The 20,884-nt window shown below is 37.1% G+C and overlaps 1 protein-coding gene across 1 annotated transcript; it reads right to left on the bottom strand.

Moving 5' to 3' along the window:
- Positions 1-353: 353 nt before the first annotated feature.
- On the bottom strand, positions 354-20,021 carry LOC122400559. Its single transcript, XM_043402082.1, has 14 exons — positions 19,922-20,021; positions 19,080-19,187; positions 17,896-18,276; positions 17,027-17,269; positions 16,180-16,598; positions 15,271-15,421; positions 14,323-14,521; positions 11,955-12,055; positions 11,542-11,648; positions 11,344-11,482; positions 10,302-10,544; positions 9,112-9,519; positions 1,612-1,854; positions 354-778 (listed from the first exon to the last, which is right to left on the bottom strand). The coding sequence occupies exons 1-14, from the start codon at positions 19,935-19,937 to the stop codon at positions 354-356; spliced, it is 3,183 nt and encodes a 1,060-aa protein (XP_043258017.1). The 5' UTR covers positions 19,938-20,021.
- Between the last annotated feature and the right edge of the window lie 863 nt (positions 20,022-20,884).

The following is a 20,884-nucleotide window of genomic DNA, read 5'->3' as shown; positions in this document are numbered from 1 at the left end:
GACTAATTCACGTCAGAATTAAAATAAAATCAACTAATACTGTCAACACTTCTTTTGAATAATATAGTACTTCATCTGATTGCTAGTTACAAGCAGTGCACGATTACAAAATATCGAGTTCATTGTTGTTAGTCATAAAAAATATGTTGCTCCTTTGCAAGTTGTTCATTAGAGGGCATCAATACTATTATTACTTCACGTCCCTTAATAAACATCAAAGAGTGCTCGATCTGGGAGGCATGTTTTTAAAAACAAAAAGAATCAAAATCGAGTTTTCATCAGTTCGTTCGTAGCAATGCTTATATACTGCAACTGAATTACTAACTTTAGGCTATGAGAAAAGGAACATTAGGTTAGAAATAGAATGTTCTGTGTCCTAAAGCATACGGATATTTTGTAGCCGTCTCTAAATAGTACATGCCAATGACGTTGAAGAGTGGATCGACGGTGCCCATAGGTCCTTCAGGATCCGAAGTGCACAAGCCCTGAATGTAATTAGTAAAGTTGTTGCAAAGCGTTCCCCAGAAGCCTTTTTCACTATTAATGGCCTCCGCGAAATAAAGACACGAGCGATAATGGGAACAAGCGCCAAGTATATCAGGCGCACAGCCAATTTGCGCACTGCCGCCGTTGGGGTAAAAATCGCTGTCACCGATTTCAGTTTCGAAACCCAGAAAACCTGCATTTGTATGGATTATCGTTACATACTGGGCATCGCTGGCGGAAATTCTACTGCCTGGCTTAGCAAACTGGAAATTTGGAAGAGCCGGATCCAAACCTGCAAGAAATTCTTGTTTTAAAACAGTCTTGGATTAAATCGTCGCGTGAAATCCTAACCCTAGCACAATTTTCAAGAACTACTCAATACTTCCAAATCGGTATTCACATTGGTAAGATTTGCAGGTAATTATTACATTACGGATCTTCATGCAAATTCATATTTTTATTAATAGAATTAATGAAACGAGAGCTTTGTAGAGGGTTGTCTCAACCCTTAAATATTTCAATTCGCAGTTTATTTTTGCATATTAAATGCATTGTGTAGTTTTTTCAGAATTTAAATTTCACATAAATGAATAAACATCCGCAGTCTAGTAATTATATATTTAAATGGCAGTTAAGTGTTTGTAATGCCCAAGAATACTACAATTTTTCCCATTGAGGTTGCTAGCCTTATACTAAATTAAAAATGTCGCAAAATAACCGAGAATTTATTTTCCAAATGACCTGGTTTCATGATTAATGTAATGCACGAACATCCGTATTGTAGTTCGAATTAATCTATAGAATCAATATTTATATGCAAAGTCATATGGCGGCAATACTCAAGCCTAAATATATTGAAAGCCTTCTACAACTGAAAGAGGAAATCGTGTGAAATTTCCCATGCTTTGCTAGTGAGTGCATTTACATATACAGTACTATGCATAAACATATTCTGATTCTATGTTCATAAATACGGCATAAATGGGCATCGGTAGCCTCTATTGATGAATCCCAAATGTTTTTAACTAACTTCTCTATGAAGAACACTCCGGGCAGTTCATGATAATTTTTACATAATTTCTTTTTGAGCCTAAATATCGTGAATCATGATCGATATGTACTTACCGACAATGTAATTCACTGTGCTGTTTGCATAATGACCCGCCAATCCGGCAACGTGACCACCCAAAGAATGACCGGCTATTGTCAACTGAGATACATCCATTCCTTGTTCCTGGAGGAAATCGATCATAGAAGAGACATATTTGCCGACTGTTATTACTTGATGAGAGGCATACGAGTATGGCGTTTTCGATATTCTACTCCAGTCTATCAAGATGACGTTGTAGTCTCCGTTTTCGAGGAAAGCTAGAAACGATTGGAAACACTGATTAGACGAGTGGAATGCCTTGAATCATTGTTGTCCATGGAATTTGTCATGTATACTAATGTAGTCATAAAAAATTTAACTGCAATACGAAATTGGAGCAACTGATTCTATGTAATTTCTAAATAAAAAGCAATTGGAAAATTGACCTTAAGATACCAAGTGTCAAAGATCTTAAATATTAAATTGGTCCACTTGTTCGTGTTATATTTCATTCATGTTCTTAAGTTTGTTCTGTAATTCCATTATTTTCAAACAGTGGAGCACCATCTACCATCTTGACTGCTTCACCAGATGAACGAAATGATTTTCCACATAGCAGAGCTTTCAAATTTTTGTTAGAGAACTGAGATAGTCAATGGCATCGCGACGTATCATTTACAGCAAAAAATGTTTCGAATATTGGAAACCATTTTTTTCGTTTTCTGCATGCACGATAAGCTTCTCGCATCATAATTAAAAGCGTACAGTAAAATATGTCGGGCATGTTTTCGTTCGCAATTATCTTCATTATTTGCATACCACGAATAATTTGATAATAATCCAAAAATAGAAAACAAAAGCTATCGTATCTTGTATTATACATAGCTAATAATCAAACGTTGCATTCGGTATGAACTGAGTATCGCACGAACATATGGACCGAACCAAAAGTATAAAGATATACGTACCATCCCTTATTGTGACAATGTGCGAGTTTTGGTAAGAGTTTATCCATCCATGTGTGATCATTTTCGTTGGTTTCACCATTGAGAAATTGCTTTTTTTTAATGCATCGACATCATCGAGATACAAGAGCTCAGGATTTTCCTTGGTCTTTCTTGTATATAGGTAAAAGAAGACACTTTGGTTCAAGTTATCGTTAGGTCTATCTGGATTGACAACGGTTGAATTAGGATTTAATGGAACAAGATTGCCGTTGTCATCAAACACTGCCAGAGGTCCGAAGGAACGTGGATGACCTGTATACATCGTTACATGATAAATAGAATTTGTCACTAAAGTCATCTTTCAATTATAGTACACTATTCGACATTCCATTTCTGCGTAGAAAATGTCGGGAAATTAAACTGTATAGAAGAACGGAAAAAAATCCTTGTAGCATTTTTTCGTATCTTTTCACGATCAAAAATGAAAATCCAGATATAATACTTTCAAATTGATGAGCAACGTTAGTATACTAATTATTACAAAAATTTATGGAAAATGGGTAAAGGAAATTAAAATAAGTATTGTACTTACAGCTGACAGTGCAGACGAGCAACAAACTAGTTAAGATGTATGCCTTCATGATTCCTGATTGAATTGAACGATTGATGCCTGTTTGATGTTCTTATATAAAGCCGTAGTCTAATTAGTTGTATCAGTGTATTTGTTTGAATAAAATGATAAAATTAGCGAACAGATGTCGAGTGATGTTACTTTGCAGATTTTCGATATATGCAAATGTAGGTCTGGGTTGACATACTTTTATATGTGGTTTCAAATTTCTAAATTTACCTCTTATGTGCTCTTGTGCTTCTAAAGTCTATAATCTCAAATTCTTGTATACTGTTTTGTGGTGATATGCTGATACGCTTGGGGGCCCCAAGATGATGTATCCACCAAATGAAGTCTTCTGTTTGTTCGTGTTCTGTGCTCTTCTCAGTGTTGTTCGTTTGATTTTTAGACTCAATCTGATCTCTGGGCCAAGGTCGCCCAAAAAGGTAACCTCGCCATGGACGTACCCAAGGCCATGGGAGAAAATATCGGTTGCTGATTGGGTTTACATTGCTGATACGTCGACCAATCATTTTGGCGACAAAGTTGGTCGGTGGCATATAACGGTGGTTTTTAATCATTTTTGGGGGCCCGGGTATTTCCGTGAGGAGGCTACGGGCCCAGGTCAGCGCTTTGTGCCCAAATGTTTCGCGCGGTACCTGAGTCCGGTCATAAAATATCTGGCACCGATCGTCGATCCTATTGCAGGTAGTAAAGTCATAGAACGCCTGGTTTTGGAGGGTCATGCAGATTTTAAGCGAATTTACTAACTAAATAGCCGCCTTAGGGACACTAGGTTGTAAGCAAAAACCTTGATTGTTCATGAAAAATGTGACTCTATATCCGCTGGCTTTATGAATTTACTGTTACGCTGCAACGTATACTATGTTTAATAATCTTATATTTATTTTAATTTGTTCCAGATTTCTTTACATTCGTCTATCATCGGTGCAGCTATTGTGAGTATTCAAACATACCTAGCTTGTGATCTATCGTAGTAAGTAATCGACACGTGTTTTTCCGCTTTTCCTTTTTCTTCTAACTAGAAAAACTAAAGAAGTAGTAACCTTTCCTCTTCGTAATTAATTACACTTGATAGGACTATCTTTTTTAATTTGTTTACATTTTGTACATTAATTGTGTTTTACTTAAACTGGTCAGGAAGTATATGAACTCTTGAAATCAAGAGAAACCGGAGTAGTACATCGAATCCCTTCAATGTGTCACTAGTTCGTGATTGAACGGTCATACAACTGTCACCCATCAAATTGATGCAAACGATTTTAAATCGTGTTCCGTTAGATTCAATATCCACTATTAAATTATTAAAAGGAAACGAAATAATATAGATGTCGATGATAGCATAGAACTTAATGTGTATATTATAAGATATATTAGTTGAAAGATGTTTCTCTAAATCGGTGATTAGTTAAATGGTACAATGGAGAAGTTGCAATCCTAGAATTAGTAAATGTATTAAATTTGGTGAACTGTTTCTTTTGTTAATTAGTAACGAAGAAAATGAAAATCGTTATACAGAGTGTCTCGTAGCATGTGAGATCCACTTCAGATATGAGTTCTATACAAGCAAATAATAATAACAGTTCATATAAACGTGTGTCTTATTTGACTCTGAAAAATTCTTTCGAAAGATGAGAATAGTTGACCTAATTCCATTTAACTATTTACGAACAGAAGTTTCTAAATTTAGCGTTATCGTTTCGGTTTGTCTTATTCTTGGTTATGTAAGAAGTTTTAATGATCGCGATAGCAGTTTTATCAATGTTGTTAACTGGATCGTTAAGTAAAAGTTGATTTGAAGGCTTTCCGTTAATGCAGCTTATCGGTTCAGCAGCTTTAAAATAACAGGTGTATTTTATTTGCGAATATTTCGCGGTATATTGCTTTTTTAAAATGGTATCTGAAGCTAGAACACGTAGCAAGGCTCTTTGCTAAAATTGAAATCGAAATGTCATTGATATGATGTGGAATATTTCCTGTGGTAAATAATTCTTCCTTGATAGCAGTACGTTGATTAAGAAAAATGTTCAACTCGATAGTCATTGAAATAAATTCTTGAAGCAATTTCGATAAGACGATAGGAATAGTGAACAAAGATTTCTATCGCAGAATCGCATTTTTTTTCATTATTAAACCACTAAATTTTCAATCAATTCCATTTGGGAATATTTAAGAAATGTTTACTAAGACAATGACATGAACAGTACACTGGTGAATACATAGGTTTAGATATTAAATAATAAGGGTGAAAATAAAACAAAACAAACAAAATATAGGATGTTCACAAGAAGCTAAGTGCAACATAGAGCTTACATATAATATTGTCGAAAATCGTGGATCGATGTTAAAGAAAGGACAATGTTAAGTCATAGAGGGGTTTACTGACCCAAGAGCGTACAGCCTATGCTATACACCGTTGGAAAGGTCTCGCCAAGGCGAATCGACTGATACCGTTTTTAACTTCGATATCAGATGGGATCATGTCGAAAAATGGCCTCAAAATTCGAGATTTTGCGGTTTTGAACAAAAGAATCCGGTCGTAAAAGCCCATCCGGCCCGAGGGACCTCGGGTAGGCACCTGAGGGAAAACCGAGCGGTGTAAGCGATACTCTAGCAGATTGGGACGGCAAATGTGCCCCACCACCTTCATTTCAGTGCCGTGTTGGGCCTGCGTTTGCCGCATGGGCCCCGTTCGAAATGCCCAGGGCGAAATCGCCAATGGATCAGTTGTTTTTCATGAACATAATATATTCATGATAGACGATTCGCAGGTATGAGTTGGGAATGTGCAGGTTAGTATTCAGTATTCACATCATTATGTTTCGTTCAATCAATAAAATGTCACTCCATTCACTATTGTAAGTGACGCATTAGTCTGAATACTAACCTGCACATTCCCAACTTATACCTGCGAATCGTCTATCATGAATATATTATGTTCATGAAAAACAACTGATCCATTGGCGATTTCGCCCTGGGCATTTCGAACGGGGCCCATGCGGCAAACGCAGGCCCAACACGGCACTGAAATGAAGGTGGTGGGGCACATTTGCCGTCCCAATCTGCTAGAGTATCGCTTACACCGCTCGGTTTTCCCTCAGGTGCCTACCCGAGGTCCCTCGGGCCGGATGGGCTTTTACGACCGGATTCTTTTGTTCAAAACCGCAAAATCTCGAACTTTAAGGCCATTTTTCGACATGATCCCATCTGATATCGAAGTTAAAAACGGTATCAGTCGATTCGCCTTGGCGAGACCTTTCCAACGGTGTATAGCATAGGCTGTACGCTCTTGGGTCAGTAAACCCCTCTATGACTTAACATTGTCCTTTCTAGAATGTTTCTAGGGAAATGTTGAGGATGAACTAGCTCAATTTGCAAATGATAGCAATCGCTGCTATTGGTTTTTCCTAGTTCGAGTCAGCAGTGACGTCACTGATAACACTAGGATCCAGAAAGGGGACGTGGTGCTCCGGATGATGGAGGCTGCCCAGCTAATCCGCTTCAAATCTGGATTGTGTATTTAAGTTTGAGGCCTTGTTGATCACCCGATAATGCCCGTGACGATGTCTCTCGGTTTAATCAATGTTTTATTAGTTACTTGTACAATAAAAATCAAAATTTTAATTGAAGAGAAAATATTTCAGAATAATAGATAAATACAGGGTGTTCGGCCACCCCTGGGAAAAATTTTAATGGGAGATTCTAGAGGCCAAAATAAGACGAAAATTAAGAATATCAATTGTTAATTCAGGCTTCGTTAAAAAGTTATCAAAAAATTTCAAATCATCGAGTAGCTGTGCAATTTTTCGGCGAAAAATGAAATTTCAAATCGTTCTAAAAAAATTATTTTCAGTTGTAGGGGGCAATTAAAATAATTTTTGGTCATTAGATATACCCCCGAATTCCTACACACTTTCGGGGAAAAAATTCCTCTCCGAACATATAATTTCTGGCCAGAAATCTTTGCCCATGCAAATCTTTAAAACATCATAACTCCTGAACGGATTGGACGATTTTAATGTTTAAAAAACTGCAAACGACGCGTATTTTGGTATAGAATATGTAGAGATTCCAAGAATTTCTGAAAAATTGTTCCTTAACCCCGGAAAGTGAGAAAACCCCCATAAAAATGGTCCAATTTTCAAACTGCCATAACTCCTGCGATAGTCAATATATTTCAATGAAACTTTTTTCTGAAGTAGAGCTCATGGGCACCTACAAAAAAGTATTAGACAAAACTTCTGTAGGGCGACAAACAAAATTATTAAAAATGAAAAACGAATTTTTAAGAAACATCGACAGGTGTCCAAATTTTTCGGTGAAAAGAAAAATTTCAAATCGTTCTGGAAAAATTATTTTCGGTTGAGGGGGTCAATTATAATAATTTTTGGTGAATACACATACCCTCGAAATACTACACACATTCGAGAAAAAAATTCGAGTAGGTAGACAAATTCTTCGACAAAATTAAAAAATTTCAAATCGTTCTGGAAAAATTATATTTGGTTTCAGGGGTCAATTATAATCATTTTTGGCCAGTAGACATACCCCCGAATTCCTACTCATTTTCGAGAAAAAAATTCTTCATCGAAAATATACTGTGTGGTCGGAAATGTTTCTATAACTTTTTAACGAAGCCTCAATCAACAAATTGGTATCCTTGATTTTCGTCTTATTTTGGCTTCTAGAATGCCTCATTAAAATTTTTCTTAGGGGTAGTCGAATTCTATTATTACTCGAATAAAATATTTAATTTCTCTGACTATGTTCTACATATTGGAGTGCATGTGTCATTTGAAATCGACCTTCGATACTTTTTTGTGCTTTGCTCGTGTCATTGGGTGCCAGCTGCTGCCATTATTCGCAAACAGAAACGTGTTAAGAAAGTAAACATCGTTTCGCAATATCGGAATGCAAATACCTTCTAGACGCATGATTTTTCAGCATTACTTGCCTTACTACTTTTTTGTACATGACATTGAGTTAGATTGAGTTATGTTAAAAAATATACAATGGAAACATCTACTTACGGAAACAAACCTCCCTATTACTTCAATGCATTCACCTACAAGAAATATAATTAGGTCGAAATCATATAGATTTGAACGATATGAAAACGATATCTGTAATATAATAGAATCAATTTTTCTGCAGTTCATTAAAATTAAAAAATTTAATTACACATATTACAATTTAATCAAAATCGTGAAACATAGATTTTAAAACAGAAACAATATTTATTTTTGGACGACATCAGATGCAATTCGGCTTGAGACCATAAAAATTTCCTTATTGTAATTCCATTCAATCGTTTTTCTGAAGAACTATAAGAAAATCTCTTTTATCGCCTCTCTTATTACACATTCATTAAAATAAAGTAAAAAAGGTTAAAAAAGCACAAATATTTGTACTTCAGGATCAACAACTTTTATTTTCTTCGATATCATACAATTCATAATCATCGTGAGAAATATTTCCTTTTTGAAGATACTTTTTCTGAATTACAAGGAACAAGCGCGAAGAAAATTTGTTAAGGATTAACTAGATTCATTTTCGGGCCTCGTTGAAAATTTCACACAAATCTTGAGACAGTAATTAAAATAACAAGTCTCGTTGACAATACATCCAGAATATACAATGTTCTACACAAAATATATCAAATGCATAATTTAAACTCGGTATTTTCTGTTTTTTTATTCTTGTGAGCATACATCAGACCGTCGTAAGTAAATCACGTTAGGTCATAGTATCAGAGGACGTCACTACAATCGCTTGTTTATGTTATTTAAAAAAACAACCGAGTCTTCGATCTTCAAGACATGATATTGAAAATAAAAAGAATTGAAATTCTGTTTCCATCAGTTTCTCCGTTGCAACGTTTATATCTTTAGTACAACTGAACTACTACCTTCAGATTAAGAGAAGGTAAACACTACGATATAGATTATGAATCTTTCAATGTCCTAAAGCATATGGAGACCGTCCAGACGTCTCCAAGTAGTACGAGCCAAAGGCTCTGAGGTTTGGCACAATGCCGCCCATAGGAGTTTGGGGCTCCGAATTGCAGTCACCTTCTTTGTAATTTTCGTAGCTATCGCAAAGCCTTCCCCAAAAGCCTGTTTGACTATTAATTGACTCTGCGTAGTAAAGAACCGCACGATAATGGGAACACGCTCCAGCCAAATCAAGCATACAACCCTTTTGATTGGAGCCACCGTTAGGATAAAAGTCGATATCACCGATTGGTTTTACGTAACCAAGAAGACCTGCATTTGTATGGATAATCATTACATACTCTGCATCGCCACGGGCAATCCTTTCACCTGGCTCAGTATTGTCAAGCCTTGGTAGCGCTGGATCCAAGCCTGCAAAGAAATTTTGCTTTTCTCACGTAATATTTTAGAACTACACCATATTATTGAATAGAGTATTCGCATTGGCAGGATTTATTGGCATAATTATATATTTATAAATGATATTTAATCTTCTTTAATGCCCAACGGTAACGAAATTTTCTTCTATACAAGTAAAACTCTATTATAAAATTATTATCGTCGCTATTCGTGGTATAATTAACATAGTGGCGGCTGGTTGCGCGGGGAGAAGTAAGAGGAATGTATATCTAGGAATACGTAGCCTGTCGAGTACTTGTGAGAGAGTTAAGTTGCGCGTAGCCCTCTGTTGGCAAGTGCGGGAAGTGTCGCCATTTCTTACTAAGTTTACATCAGGTATTCGATCGTAGTTGAAGATACAGTCAATAATATCCTCATATAACTGAGAATTTCTTTTGAGATACATTTCAATTAAACTTATAGAATCAGTGTTAAAATATAAAGTCAAGTCTAAATATAATGAAAACTTTGTACATGTAGAAAGAGGAAAAAGTATGAAATTTTCTGTAGTTCTCTAGTGAATGCATTTATATATAGAGTACTATATTCACAAATACGGCATAAATGACAGCCCCTACTGACTAAACTCGAATTTTTGAGTTTTCAATTAACTTTTGTACGAGGAACTCTCATGCAGTTTATGACAATTTTTACCACAATTTCTTTTTGAATCTCGTATGTAAATACTCTGTTCAGAATTGTATACGGACGTAAACGTCGTGCAAATTATGATGAATATGCTTGAGTGGACTTACCGACAATGTATTTCACTTTGCTTTTCGCGTAATGGCCCGCCAATCCGGCAATGTGAGCACCCAGAGAATGACCGGCTATTGTCAACCGAGATACATCCATTCCTTGTTTCTGGAGGAAATCGATCATAGAAGAGACATATTTGCCGACTGTTATTACTTGTTTAACAGCATAAGGGTATATCGTCTTCGATAGTTTACTCCAGTCTATCACGATGACGTTGTAGTCTCCCTTTTGAAGGAAAGCTAGAAACAATTGTGCACACTAATTAAACAAGTGGAACATCCTAAATGCTTGTTGCTTACGGAATTTGTCATGTACAAGAATGTGAATATAAAAAAATATAACAAAGTAACAAAATTCGAGCCACTGATTCTGTGCAATCTTTTAAATTATCCTTTTGTCGCTGTAAAACTAAATTGAATAATTAACCGTGAGATGCAGAATATCAAAGGTCTTGAGTATTATGTTGATATATTTCATTCATGTTCTTAAGTTTGTACATTGATTTCATTGAGAACAATCCACCTCTTTGACTACTACACCAGTTGATCGTTATGATTTTTTACACAACTAAACATTCAAGCGTTCTTTATACAACTGAGATAGTTGACAAAATTTCGTCTCATTATTTACGCAAAATTGTTTTTTTGGAATCGTGAAATCCATTTCTGTTCTATTGTATCAGCATCATACAATAAAATATGTTCGATATGCTTCAAACCAGAACTATTTTTATCATCGATACAATTTCATCAAAACTCAAAAATAGAAAACAAAAGCTATTGAGTGATGTATCAACGGTGAGTTCAAGAGAAGATTTTTGATCTGCAAGAATATCACGTAACAAAACTGAAGAGTATAAAATAGATCCAAGTAAATTAAGAATAAATGACCAAGTTAAAATACCACGAATATTGGTAATACACTATAAATTGATTCATTCACATCGAATAACGAAGGAAAATTCTTCAAAATGTCCAAACTGTACCGTAAATCTCAGTATGTACTTATGGACCGAACCAAAAGTATAAAAATACGTACCATCCCTTAGTGTGACAATTTGCGAGGTTTTGTAAGAGTTCATCCATCCATGTGTGATCATTTTCGTTTGTTTCGATGTTGAAAAATTACTTTTTTTTAATGCATCGACATCATGGAGATACAAGAGCTCAGGATTTTCCTTGTTTTTTTTGTATATAGGTAAAAGAAGACAGTTTGGTTCAAGTTATCGCTACGTACTGCAGTTGTATTTATTTCAGTTGTATTTATTTCAGTTGTGTCTCCGGTATCATTTAGTGGAACAAGATTGCCGTCGTCATCATAGACTGCTGGTTCTCCGTACGAGCCTGTAAAATATCATCAGATGTTAAGTGACATTTGCCACTGAAGTAATTTTTTAATAACGATGTACTTCTGCATTGAAAACCTCGAAAATTGAACTGTACAAAAGAATGGGCAGATAATTTGAATTTTATCTTAAAATTTCTTATAGCATTCCTTTCTAACTGTACATGATTAAAAATGAAAAGTAAGATGCAATGTCCTCAAAGAAATATACGACGAGTGCATGTTGCTCTGTATAAAAATTAATGCAGTATAATAATTTCTGAAAAATGAAAGAAGAAAGTAGTGAAAATAAATATTATGGTTACCACTGATACTACAAATGATCAGCAAACTAGCCAATAATTGTGCCTTCATGTTTCTTGAGTTTATTATGCTGGTGGTACCTATCTGATCTTCTTTTATACAACTTTAGACCAATTGAATTTTGCTTTTGAGTTGGAAACACGTGTTAAATAACCTTTAATAAGGAGACGTTCTAATTGGATCAGAATCGTCATGAAATAGTTATTGATTATCCTCTGGAAATTTCTTTAATAGCGAACAGATACTGCTTAGATACAAGGTTTAATAGTCGTTTTGTGCTTCATTGTTTTTCTTCGATGTGTTTGTATTCCATTCGTAGATGATCTATGAGAATGTGTTGAATGAATTTGATACAAGGCAATATCGTAAAACAAAGCATAAAGACCTTGTGGCGTCGCCTCCCATGCTCGCCTCCGTTGCTATACAGGGTGTTCGGCCACCTCTAGCAAAAATTTTAATGAGCGATAGTAGAGGCCAAAATAAGACGAAAATCAAGAATACTAATTTGTTGATGGAGGCTTCGTTGCAAAGTTATTAACATTTAAAGTTCCGCCTGTAGAATGACAATCCGCTAAACAGCTGGTTCGCGCGGACGGTTGCGGCAGGCGAGTGCTAGTGGTTCTCACGCAGCATGAAAAATTCTGCTTACCGACATTATCGACAGCCTTAGATTTTTGTCCACTTATGGGAATGCGAACACCTTACGTTGAATAAGATTCAACCTGTCTTATGAAAATCCAGAAGGGCATATCAAAACTCGTCCGACGAGATTTTCACAGAGAAAGGGTGAATGCCAGTTCCAATACACAATGTTGTGAACAAAAATCACCCACATGCGATTATACACGCCCCACGATTGTCCACAGTGTCCACAAGTATCCACAAATAATCCTTTCAGGCACTAACCACTATGCAATTAAATAAACACGTACCGCGATTATGTTATTCGTGAATGTCTACGTGTACGTGTATCACGATTCTTCCGAGTTACTTACGAATAAAACTGTTATTAATTTTTCAAATACACTTCAATTTAAAAATGTAAAAAGGAATCGCAGGATAAATGAAATTTTCGCATCGATTTACGTTCACGGCGAAGAATGTAACAATACTAGCAGCTGACTGTGCCATCGATCGACGAGGTTCAGAGAAACATATGCCGAACAGGCCCCGATTCTACGTCACTCGCCTCGCTTATCTCTCTCACACACAGCGGAGACAAAGGGCAGCATCGGCACGTGTTCGGCCAGCTAGTCAGTCGTAAAACAGTATCAGTCAAGCTAGTTCACGCGACACATTTCAGTTATGTATTAAGTAGCATGTAAGAAATACAGTGATATAAACAATCAGCGAATACTTATTAAATTCCTGTTTACATTTTTAAATTGAAGTGTATTTGAAAAATTAATAACAGTTTTATTCGTAAGTAACTCGGAAGAATCGTGATACACGTACACGTAGACATTCACGAATAACATAATCGCGGTACGTGTTTATTTAATTGCATAGTGGTTAGTGCCTGAAAGGATTATTTGTGGATACTTGTGGACACTGTGGACAATCGTGGGGCGTGTATAATCGCATGTGGGTGATTTTTGTTCACAACATTGTGTATTGGAACTGGCATTCACCCTTTCTCTGTGAAAATCTCGTCGGACGAGTTTTGATATGCCCTTCTGGATTTTCATAAGACAGGTTGAATCTTATTCAACGTAAGGTGTTCGCATTCCCATAAGTGGACAAAAATCTAAGGCTGTCGATAATGTCGGTAAGCAGAATTTTTCATGCTGCGTGAGAACCACTAGCACTCGCCTGCCGCAACCGTCCGCGCGAACCAGCTGTTTAGCGGATTGTCATTCTACAGGCGGAACTTTAAATGTTAATAACTTTGCAACGAAGCCTCCATCAACAAATTAGTATTCTTGATTTTCGTCTTATTTTGGCCTCTACTATCGCTCATTAAAATTTTTGCTAGAGGTGGCCGAACACCCTGTATATACACTCCTCGAATGACTTCCCAATATCCCAGTCGTCTAAGACAGGGCCTGCTAGAAAGCCTTACTGATGAGTCCACTGGCAAGCCCGGACGAAACGCGCCCCCTCCTTTCCTTTTCTGCCCTCCTACGGAATTCTCACGAGATTCTCTACCCGCAGCGAAGCAGCGCCACAATTGGTGACCCCGACGTGATTTGGGACAACTAGGAAGCAGCTCGAGAATTTCCAGGAAACGCAGACCCGCACGCAGCGTAGGACGAAGGAGGCAGCGCCAAACAACGTGTCTAACCTCGTATAGCAGCAATAGCTCTTTCGTAATCCCTCTCCTATGGTGGCCTTTCGTTCACTCGATCGCTCGGTCCTGACCAAATCTACCTGACAAGGCCGTCGTCTCCAGGAGGACACAGATTGGCAGGATTCGGAGCAACAACAGCAATAGCACCGCATAGTGGGACCACAGGTAGGACAGCAGCATATACGCTCGATGACTTCAGCAGCGCAAGGCACGAGGACGACTCGCCGCACCAGACGATCAAGAGAACGACCACGCAGCAGCCAGAAATCACGCAATATCCTACGGCAATAGAATCGAAGTTCTAGCCAGGATCAGAGAAAAAATCTCCAGTGATCGTCAATCGAGATAGAGGCGCTATACGAAGACACGACGACGACGACAAGTCCCAGAGGAACGGAACAACTGTAGATAATGTACATAGTATTCGATAAGTCCTGTAAATAGTAGACTTAATCCGGTATCGTTAGCACTGGCAGAGGGGTAATGTGGCGTCGCCTCCCATGCTCGCCACCAGAGGGGTCGCGCTCTCACAAGCGCTTGACCGACCCCTCCGTTGCTATATATGTATACACTCCTCGAACGACTTCCCAATATCCCAGTCGTCTAAGGCAGGGTCTGCTAGAAAGCCTTACTGATGAGTCCACTGGCAGGCCCGAACGAAACGCGCTCCCTCCTTTCCTTTTCTGCCCTCCTACGGAATTCTCACGAGATCCTCTACCCGCAGCGAAGCAGCGCCACAACCTCTATTGTTGTCTTTAAAATCTATATTAGCGAACTGAATACGTGCTTGGCATAAGAAAATTGAATTAACAATTGAAAAAGTTATGACAGTGTATAGTTTCGTTGACAATTACTCAATCAACTAATTTATTCCACGTGTATCGCTAATAATACCGACTTGCCATCTTGTAAAACCATTTAGCTAGTGTCCTTAAGGCAATGGCGCTTTAAAGACAATTTGCTAATGGCTTCAGGATCTCGTCGATGAAATGAGTGACACCACCGTTGGATCAGGGTTTTCCACACACCTGAGATGTGAAGACCACAGTGTTGAGTGCGAAATGGTGAAGTAACAGTGCACCAATGAAGAAAGGGAAATTTTCTGGCTTCTCCAAGTAGCATTTCAGCCACCAGAATTTGCAATTTAAAGACACATACTGTTTGGAAGTTTGACAGCAACTACGTGAAATGCATTGACGCATCATCAGTATCATCGTCAGTACGTTACATGCAATACAACATAAGTAAAGACACTCTTTAAACAACTCTGGTTTGCCAATTGAACTTTGGCAGAACTCCACGTGCAAGCTTTTCAAAGGCTTGAATATCTTACGATCGCCACAAGCCTCATCACCACGTGTCACGTTTATGGGATTCAAGAACAGACTGAAACATAAATTTTTGAGACTTCGAAAGCAAAAGTTGAATTGAATTAATGGTATAGCATTACACTTGATGTACTTTATCTAAGGCATATGGATCCTAAATATAACATGATGATAGTAAAAGACACTAGAGATATACACGTTTTGGTAATCAGACTACAAAGCTTTTATGTAATTTACATTCACCATCATTTCACTAAATAACAGTGAGTAAAGTTTCACATGGATTTCACAAAAGCGTGAAGTAAGTGCCAAGAAGAAAGTAATTTTATTTTCGAGATTTCTCTGAGAATTTTATATAACACTTAGTCTTTAAATTAAATTGAAATAGCCTACATATGTTACATTTAGACCACGCAATAATTACATAAAATACATCATTTTTGACCAGCAAAATGGAAGAAAGCCGTGCGTTAAACTTAACTTGCAATTAATAACGAGTTTCTTTTTCTCGGTAAATCACGTATTGAGACGCGACAATGTCTATGTTTCTACCAAGACAGAAATTCCTAACTTTAAGTTTGAAAAAAGAAAGCACTATGCTCTCGATCATGAATGATCTGCAAGTCTTATAGCAAATGGGGGCGTTCTAGCCGTTTCCAAATAGTAGACGCCGGTAGCGTGTATGTTCGGTTCAATTCCACCCATGAGAACTCTGGACCCCAACAAGCAGTTGTCTGCTTTGAATATCTTATGGTCGTTGCAACGCACTCCCCAAAAACCTGAGACGCTGTTGATGGACTCTGCGAAGTAATAGATGGCGCGAGAGTGCGAACACGCGCCCACGACATCGAGGTCGCATCCGGTCTGCGTGTTTCCGCCGTTTGGATAAAAGTCGATGTCACCGATCGGAGCCTTGTACCCGAGAAGACCAGCGTTCGTGTGGATAATCAGCACGTATTTTCCGTCGCCGCGGGAAATCCTTCTGCCCGAATCGGCAGTCCAGAAGTTTGGAAGAGCTGGATCCAAACCTATAAAAGTCTTGATGCAATTATCCATAACTACTCGAAACTCTCAACACTTTGACTGCCAAGTCACCCATATATGGACGAATGGATTTACTTCTGTGGAACCAGAAGAATTGATTGTGAAGTTGAAACGTTGGAAGAAAGAGATTTGAAGAGGTATACGCATTAAAAAGTGTTCGAGATGAATATAACGGAAGTCCCGAGCCTGTCAGCTCTGAATTTCTGATAGCTTGATGATAAATGTATTTAACTATGAAGCTCTGTACGTAAATGTATCCCGATTTTACCCACGTTCGTAAACGCAGGACGAAATTGTGCATCTACGATTCTCGAACGGAGAACACTCGAGTGAAATTGGTATTAAACACTCAGAATTGGATACGAACGTAAACGACAAGCATACCAAGATCAGTATGGCGGAGTGAACTTACCGACTACGTATTTCGGTTGGCTTTTTGCATTCAGGGCCGACAATCCGGCGATATGACCGCCCAAAGAGTGGCCGACTGTTGTCAACTGGGATGCATCCATTCCTTGCGTCTCGAGGAAATCGATCATGGAAGAGATATACTTGGCAACCGCCAAGACTCGATTACTGGCCCAAATATATGGCGTCTTTGCTATTGTGCCCCAGTCCACCGCGATGACATTGTAGTCACCGTGTTGCAGGAAAGCTGGAAAGATAAGGAACGCTGATTAAACAAACGAGAATCCTCACGGAACTTGTGAACAAGAAAATGGTCATTCAAAGTATAAAATTATTTAACACTTCATCGACCGGTAGCCTATTAACACGTTGACTGCCAGACCAAACCCCTCAAATTGCCCAGGGAAACGAAACTTTGTTGTTAAACAACTGGAAACTAGCTTACTCGTCATTCGTTATTGCATTTATTTTCACAGATCCGTTAAAATTCAAGACTTCTATCCGGATTTATTTTCTTAGTGAAGAATCATGTCACCCATATATGGGTGACGTGGTAGTCAATGCGTTAATCAGTGGTTATGAGAATAAAAAATTTTACTAGATTTAATTACCCTATAACAAAACAATACCGTGAGCATTTTCACAAATGATTTAACGTTTCTATAGGTGTAAGAAGAAGCATATATTCTAGCCTAGGGTTAACATTTACCGGTAGCTAAAGTGATAATAGTAAAAGAAGAACTTAAATAGCAGAGAAGTACTGTGTTCGCGAGAAGTTGGCTAGCGAAAGGAATGTGGATTTGATTGGTGAAGTATTCCCCTGTCCCCTGTGCCCTTCCGCTAGTCAACTTCTCACAGACGCACAGTACATACCATCTCGAACCAAGGTGACAGATTTGGCCAGGTAGGAGTTCATCCACCCATGCGTGACAATTTTTGTTGGTTTCCACGCCGCGAAATGACTTCCTCTCAATGCATTGACGTTGTTGACGTACAAACGCTCAGGATTATTCCGCGTTAATCTTGTGTACAAGTAAAATAGTACACTGTCCTCCAAGCCCCTGTTAAATCGGTTTTCGATCTCTGTATAATCTGTACTGAAGTTTAACTTGACAATATTTCCGTCGTCGTCAAACACTGATAGGGTTACATCGAAGTCCATATTCGATGTTGCGTCCTGGACAGCATCTGTGACATTTTGGATATTCTCGGCAGCAGATGTGATGTTTTCTATCATATCTGGCAACGTAAAGCCTGCAAATCGTATTTTTATGTCACTGAACTAATTTTAGAGTTTTTAGAGAATTTGGACGTAGTGAATTGTTGTGCAAGTAAAACATTGAATAATAGCTGATATCGAGGTTTGGTTTGACAATTTTTGTTGCAGCATTCCTTTTCTAACAGATATTATAGTGAAAACTAAGTTGTAATGCTTCGTAAAAGGATGTTCGAAAATATGATAACTTTGACCACTTTGAATATCTTCGTTATTTTTATAAATATGAACAGACATTCTGTACAAAAGTCACATGAAATAAGTATATGGAGATCTTAAAATCACCTCTTCTTTTTAAACGATACGTTATATTTGGATATTTTCAGTACAATAACAGATGTATAGACGAGTTCAACGTTTTATAATATAAAATAATTCCATGTGAAATAAACAAATAAAACATAATTATTATCTTTTCTGATTTGATTGTATGGTATGTTGCAATGGTTCTTCGCTTCATATATGCCACTTTATGCATCCCTAATGACATGGGAAGCATTGATTGTATTATTCTATATCGATATAGTTGAAATTGTCTAAATATTCGCTGATGTATTAAAGACGAAAACAAAATAGTGCTGTTCTAAAAATAGAGATGATTTTGAAATTTCCAAAAACTCTTTACCCACCAAAAAATTATTATAGTCATCTTATGACGTGCTCAGTTCTATATAACTTTTGTACATAAAATTTGTTCATATTTCTAAAAATAAGAAATACTCAATGTGCTGATTTTTGGATTATTTTGTGACAGTTTATGTAAAACAAATATTATGTTTACCGTTAACGCTGCAAATGAGCAGGAAACAACTCAGGAAGAACAACCTCATTCTTGATTCGTCTATGCTGGAGTTACCCATTTTGAGTTTCTTGATGTCCCTAGATCGAACTAAATTGATCGTTACATTAGTTGCAATAAAAAGATAAAGTGTAACTATTGTTTTGGAATTGTGCATAGACGTTGCATGATATAGAAATGGAAGATGTTCCACGTGTGTCTAGGTTTGCTTGGATAATTGTGAATGACAATAAATAATCATTTAGAAATACGTCGAGACCACATTTAATTCTTTTAAACGGAAGTTTCAATTTTTTATTTCACCATTTCGAAGTTGTCGTAAAAAAGTGTTAAAGTATTCATGTTCTATAGTTAATATTTACTAAAAAAGATACTATTGAAAAAACTTTTGACAACCATCGAAAATTTCAGTCAAACAGAGTAACAATCCTCTGCAGTCATTATTCTAATTTTGTGACTGCAGAGTCCTCTATTCCCGGCTAAGGATGAAAATCCGCCTGTGTTGGAGGAACATTCAACCAATGCGACTACAATGCTTTCTACTGCTTTCCTGACTATTCTGTATTAATACACGTTCGGATTCTCATAATACCACACACGTTATTAATTAATTAAGCGCGTGCACGAAATCTTCCATACGTTGGATTAACCAAACAATTATAAAAATATTATCTTTTTAATTGAATCGCGACTTTCAGGCTTGTGTCATCTATTTATATCGTTGGCCAATCAAGGTTGAATAAATTTTATTCGCGAATAACGAATAGTTTCTTTCAACGAAAGCTTTGAATTGAATTTACGATTAAAACTTAAATGGAAATTACCAATCTTGCGAATCATTATTTATTATTCATGAATACAATTTGCCCAACTCCGGCACGAGTTTTCTGAGCAATTAAACACTTCTTCATGCACTTACTGATTAATTAAATATTTACGTTATCTCGAACGTGCAGTCAATAACAAATTCATTAATTGCAATTTTCTACCGCTAATCGTTGCAACTAATACGAGTTAGTTTATAACACCAATTTACTAACTAGAAAGTCACTCTCGTTAAATCCACGAATTCACGTGTAATTTCGGCGCAGGTGGACTCAAACTGCGAAAATATATTTTCTGTGATAGTTTTCCGGACTTTCTAAGTAACTATTTTATTAAAAATCGCGATTGTTACTGTCGCGATATCAAGATCGAATTAGAATCGATACTGTACCGAGCGCCAACGCCGAGCGAGCGCCTTCGAGTCAAGGATATAACTGCACCAACAATATTTATATCTCGTCAACATGTCGAGTATCGAATACGAGCTACAAATTTACTTCAATTAACCCTAATCCTGCTTATTTTACTGACGTAGACTACCACGTTGGGTTGCCCAGGTCACGTGAGTTGTCCTTTGCTGTTATTAGTAATAAAACACGTTTTACCGTGCACATTATTAATTAAACGCATTCATTAAATGCAAATAATGAAAACTTGAGCTTTTACGTTTTTTTGTTTTACGTATTCTTTATTTGTAAAAATTCTAACAACGTTTTTAATAAATCATAGGGGAAATTAAAAGTTAAAGGAATATTTTCACCCTCTCTGATAAAGGAAAAGTTAAATGAAATCTCATTCTTTGTATACGTAAATGAAAAACGTTGCAATTAATGTATTTATGAAGATATTGTTCTGTTTATACAATTATTACATTGAATTGAGATGTGTCTGAAGCGGTTAATTGAAAAGAATAATATTTACCTGTAGAGCCCGAGGGTAGATTCAGATGGTCGTTGATTACA

Source organism: Colletes gigas, unplaced genomic scaffold (assembly GCF_013123115.1).
Source record: "Colletes gigas isolate AHSC1104 unplaced genomic scaffold, ASM1312311v1 Colletes_gigas_Sc00019, whole genome shotgun sequence".
In the NCBI taxonomy this organism is placed as follows: domain Eukaryota; kingdom Metazoa; phylum Arthropoda; class Insecta; order Hymenoptera; family Colletidae; genus Colletes; species Colletes gigas.
The sequence above is the reverse complement of the archived record's forward strand: the minus strand, read 5'-3'. Positions and strand labels throughout refer to the sequence as shown.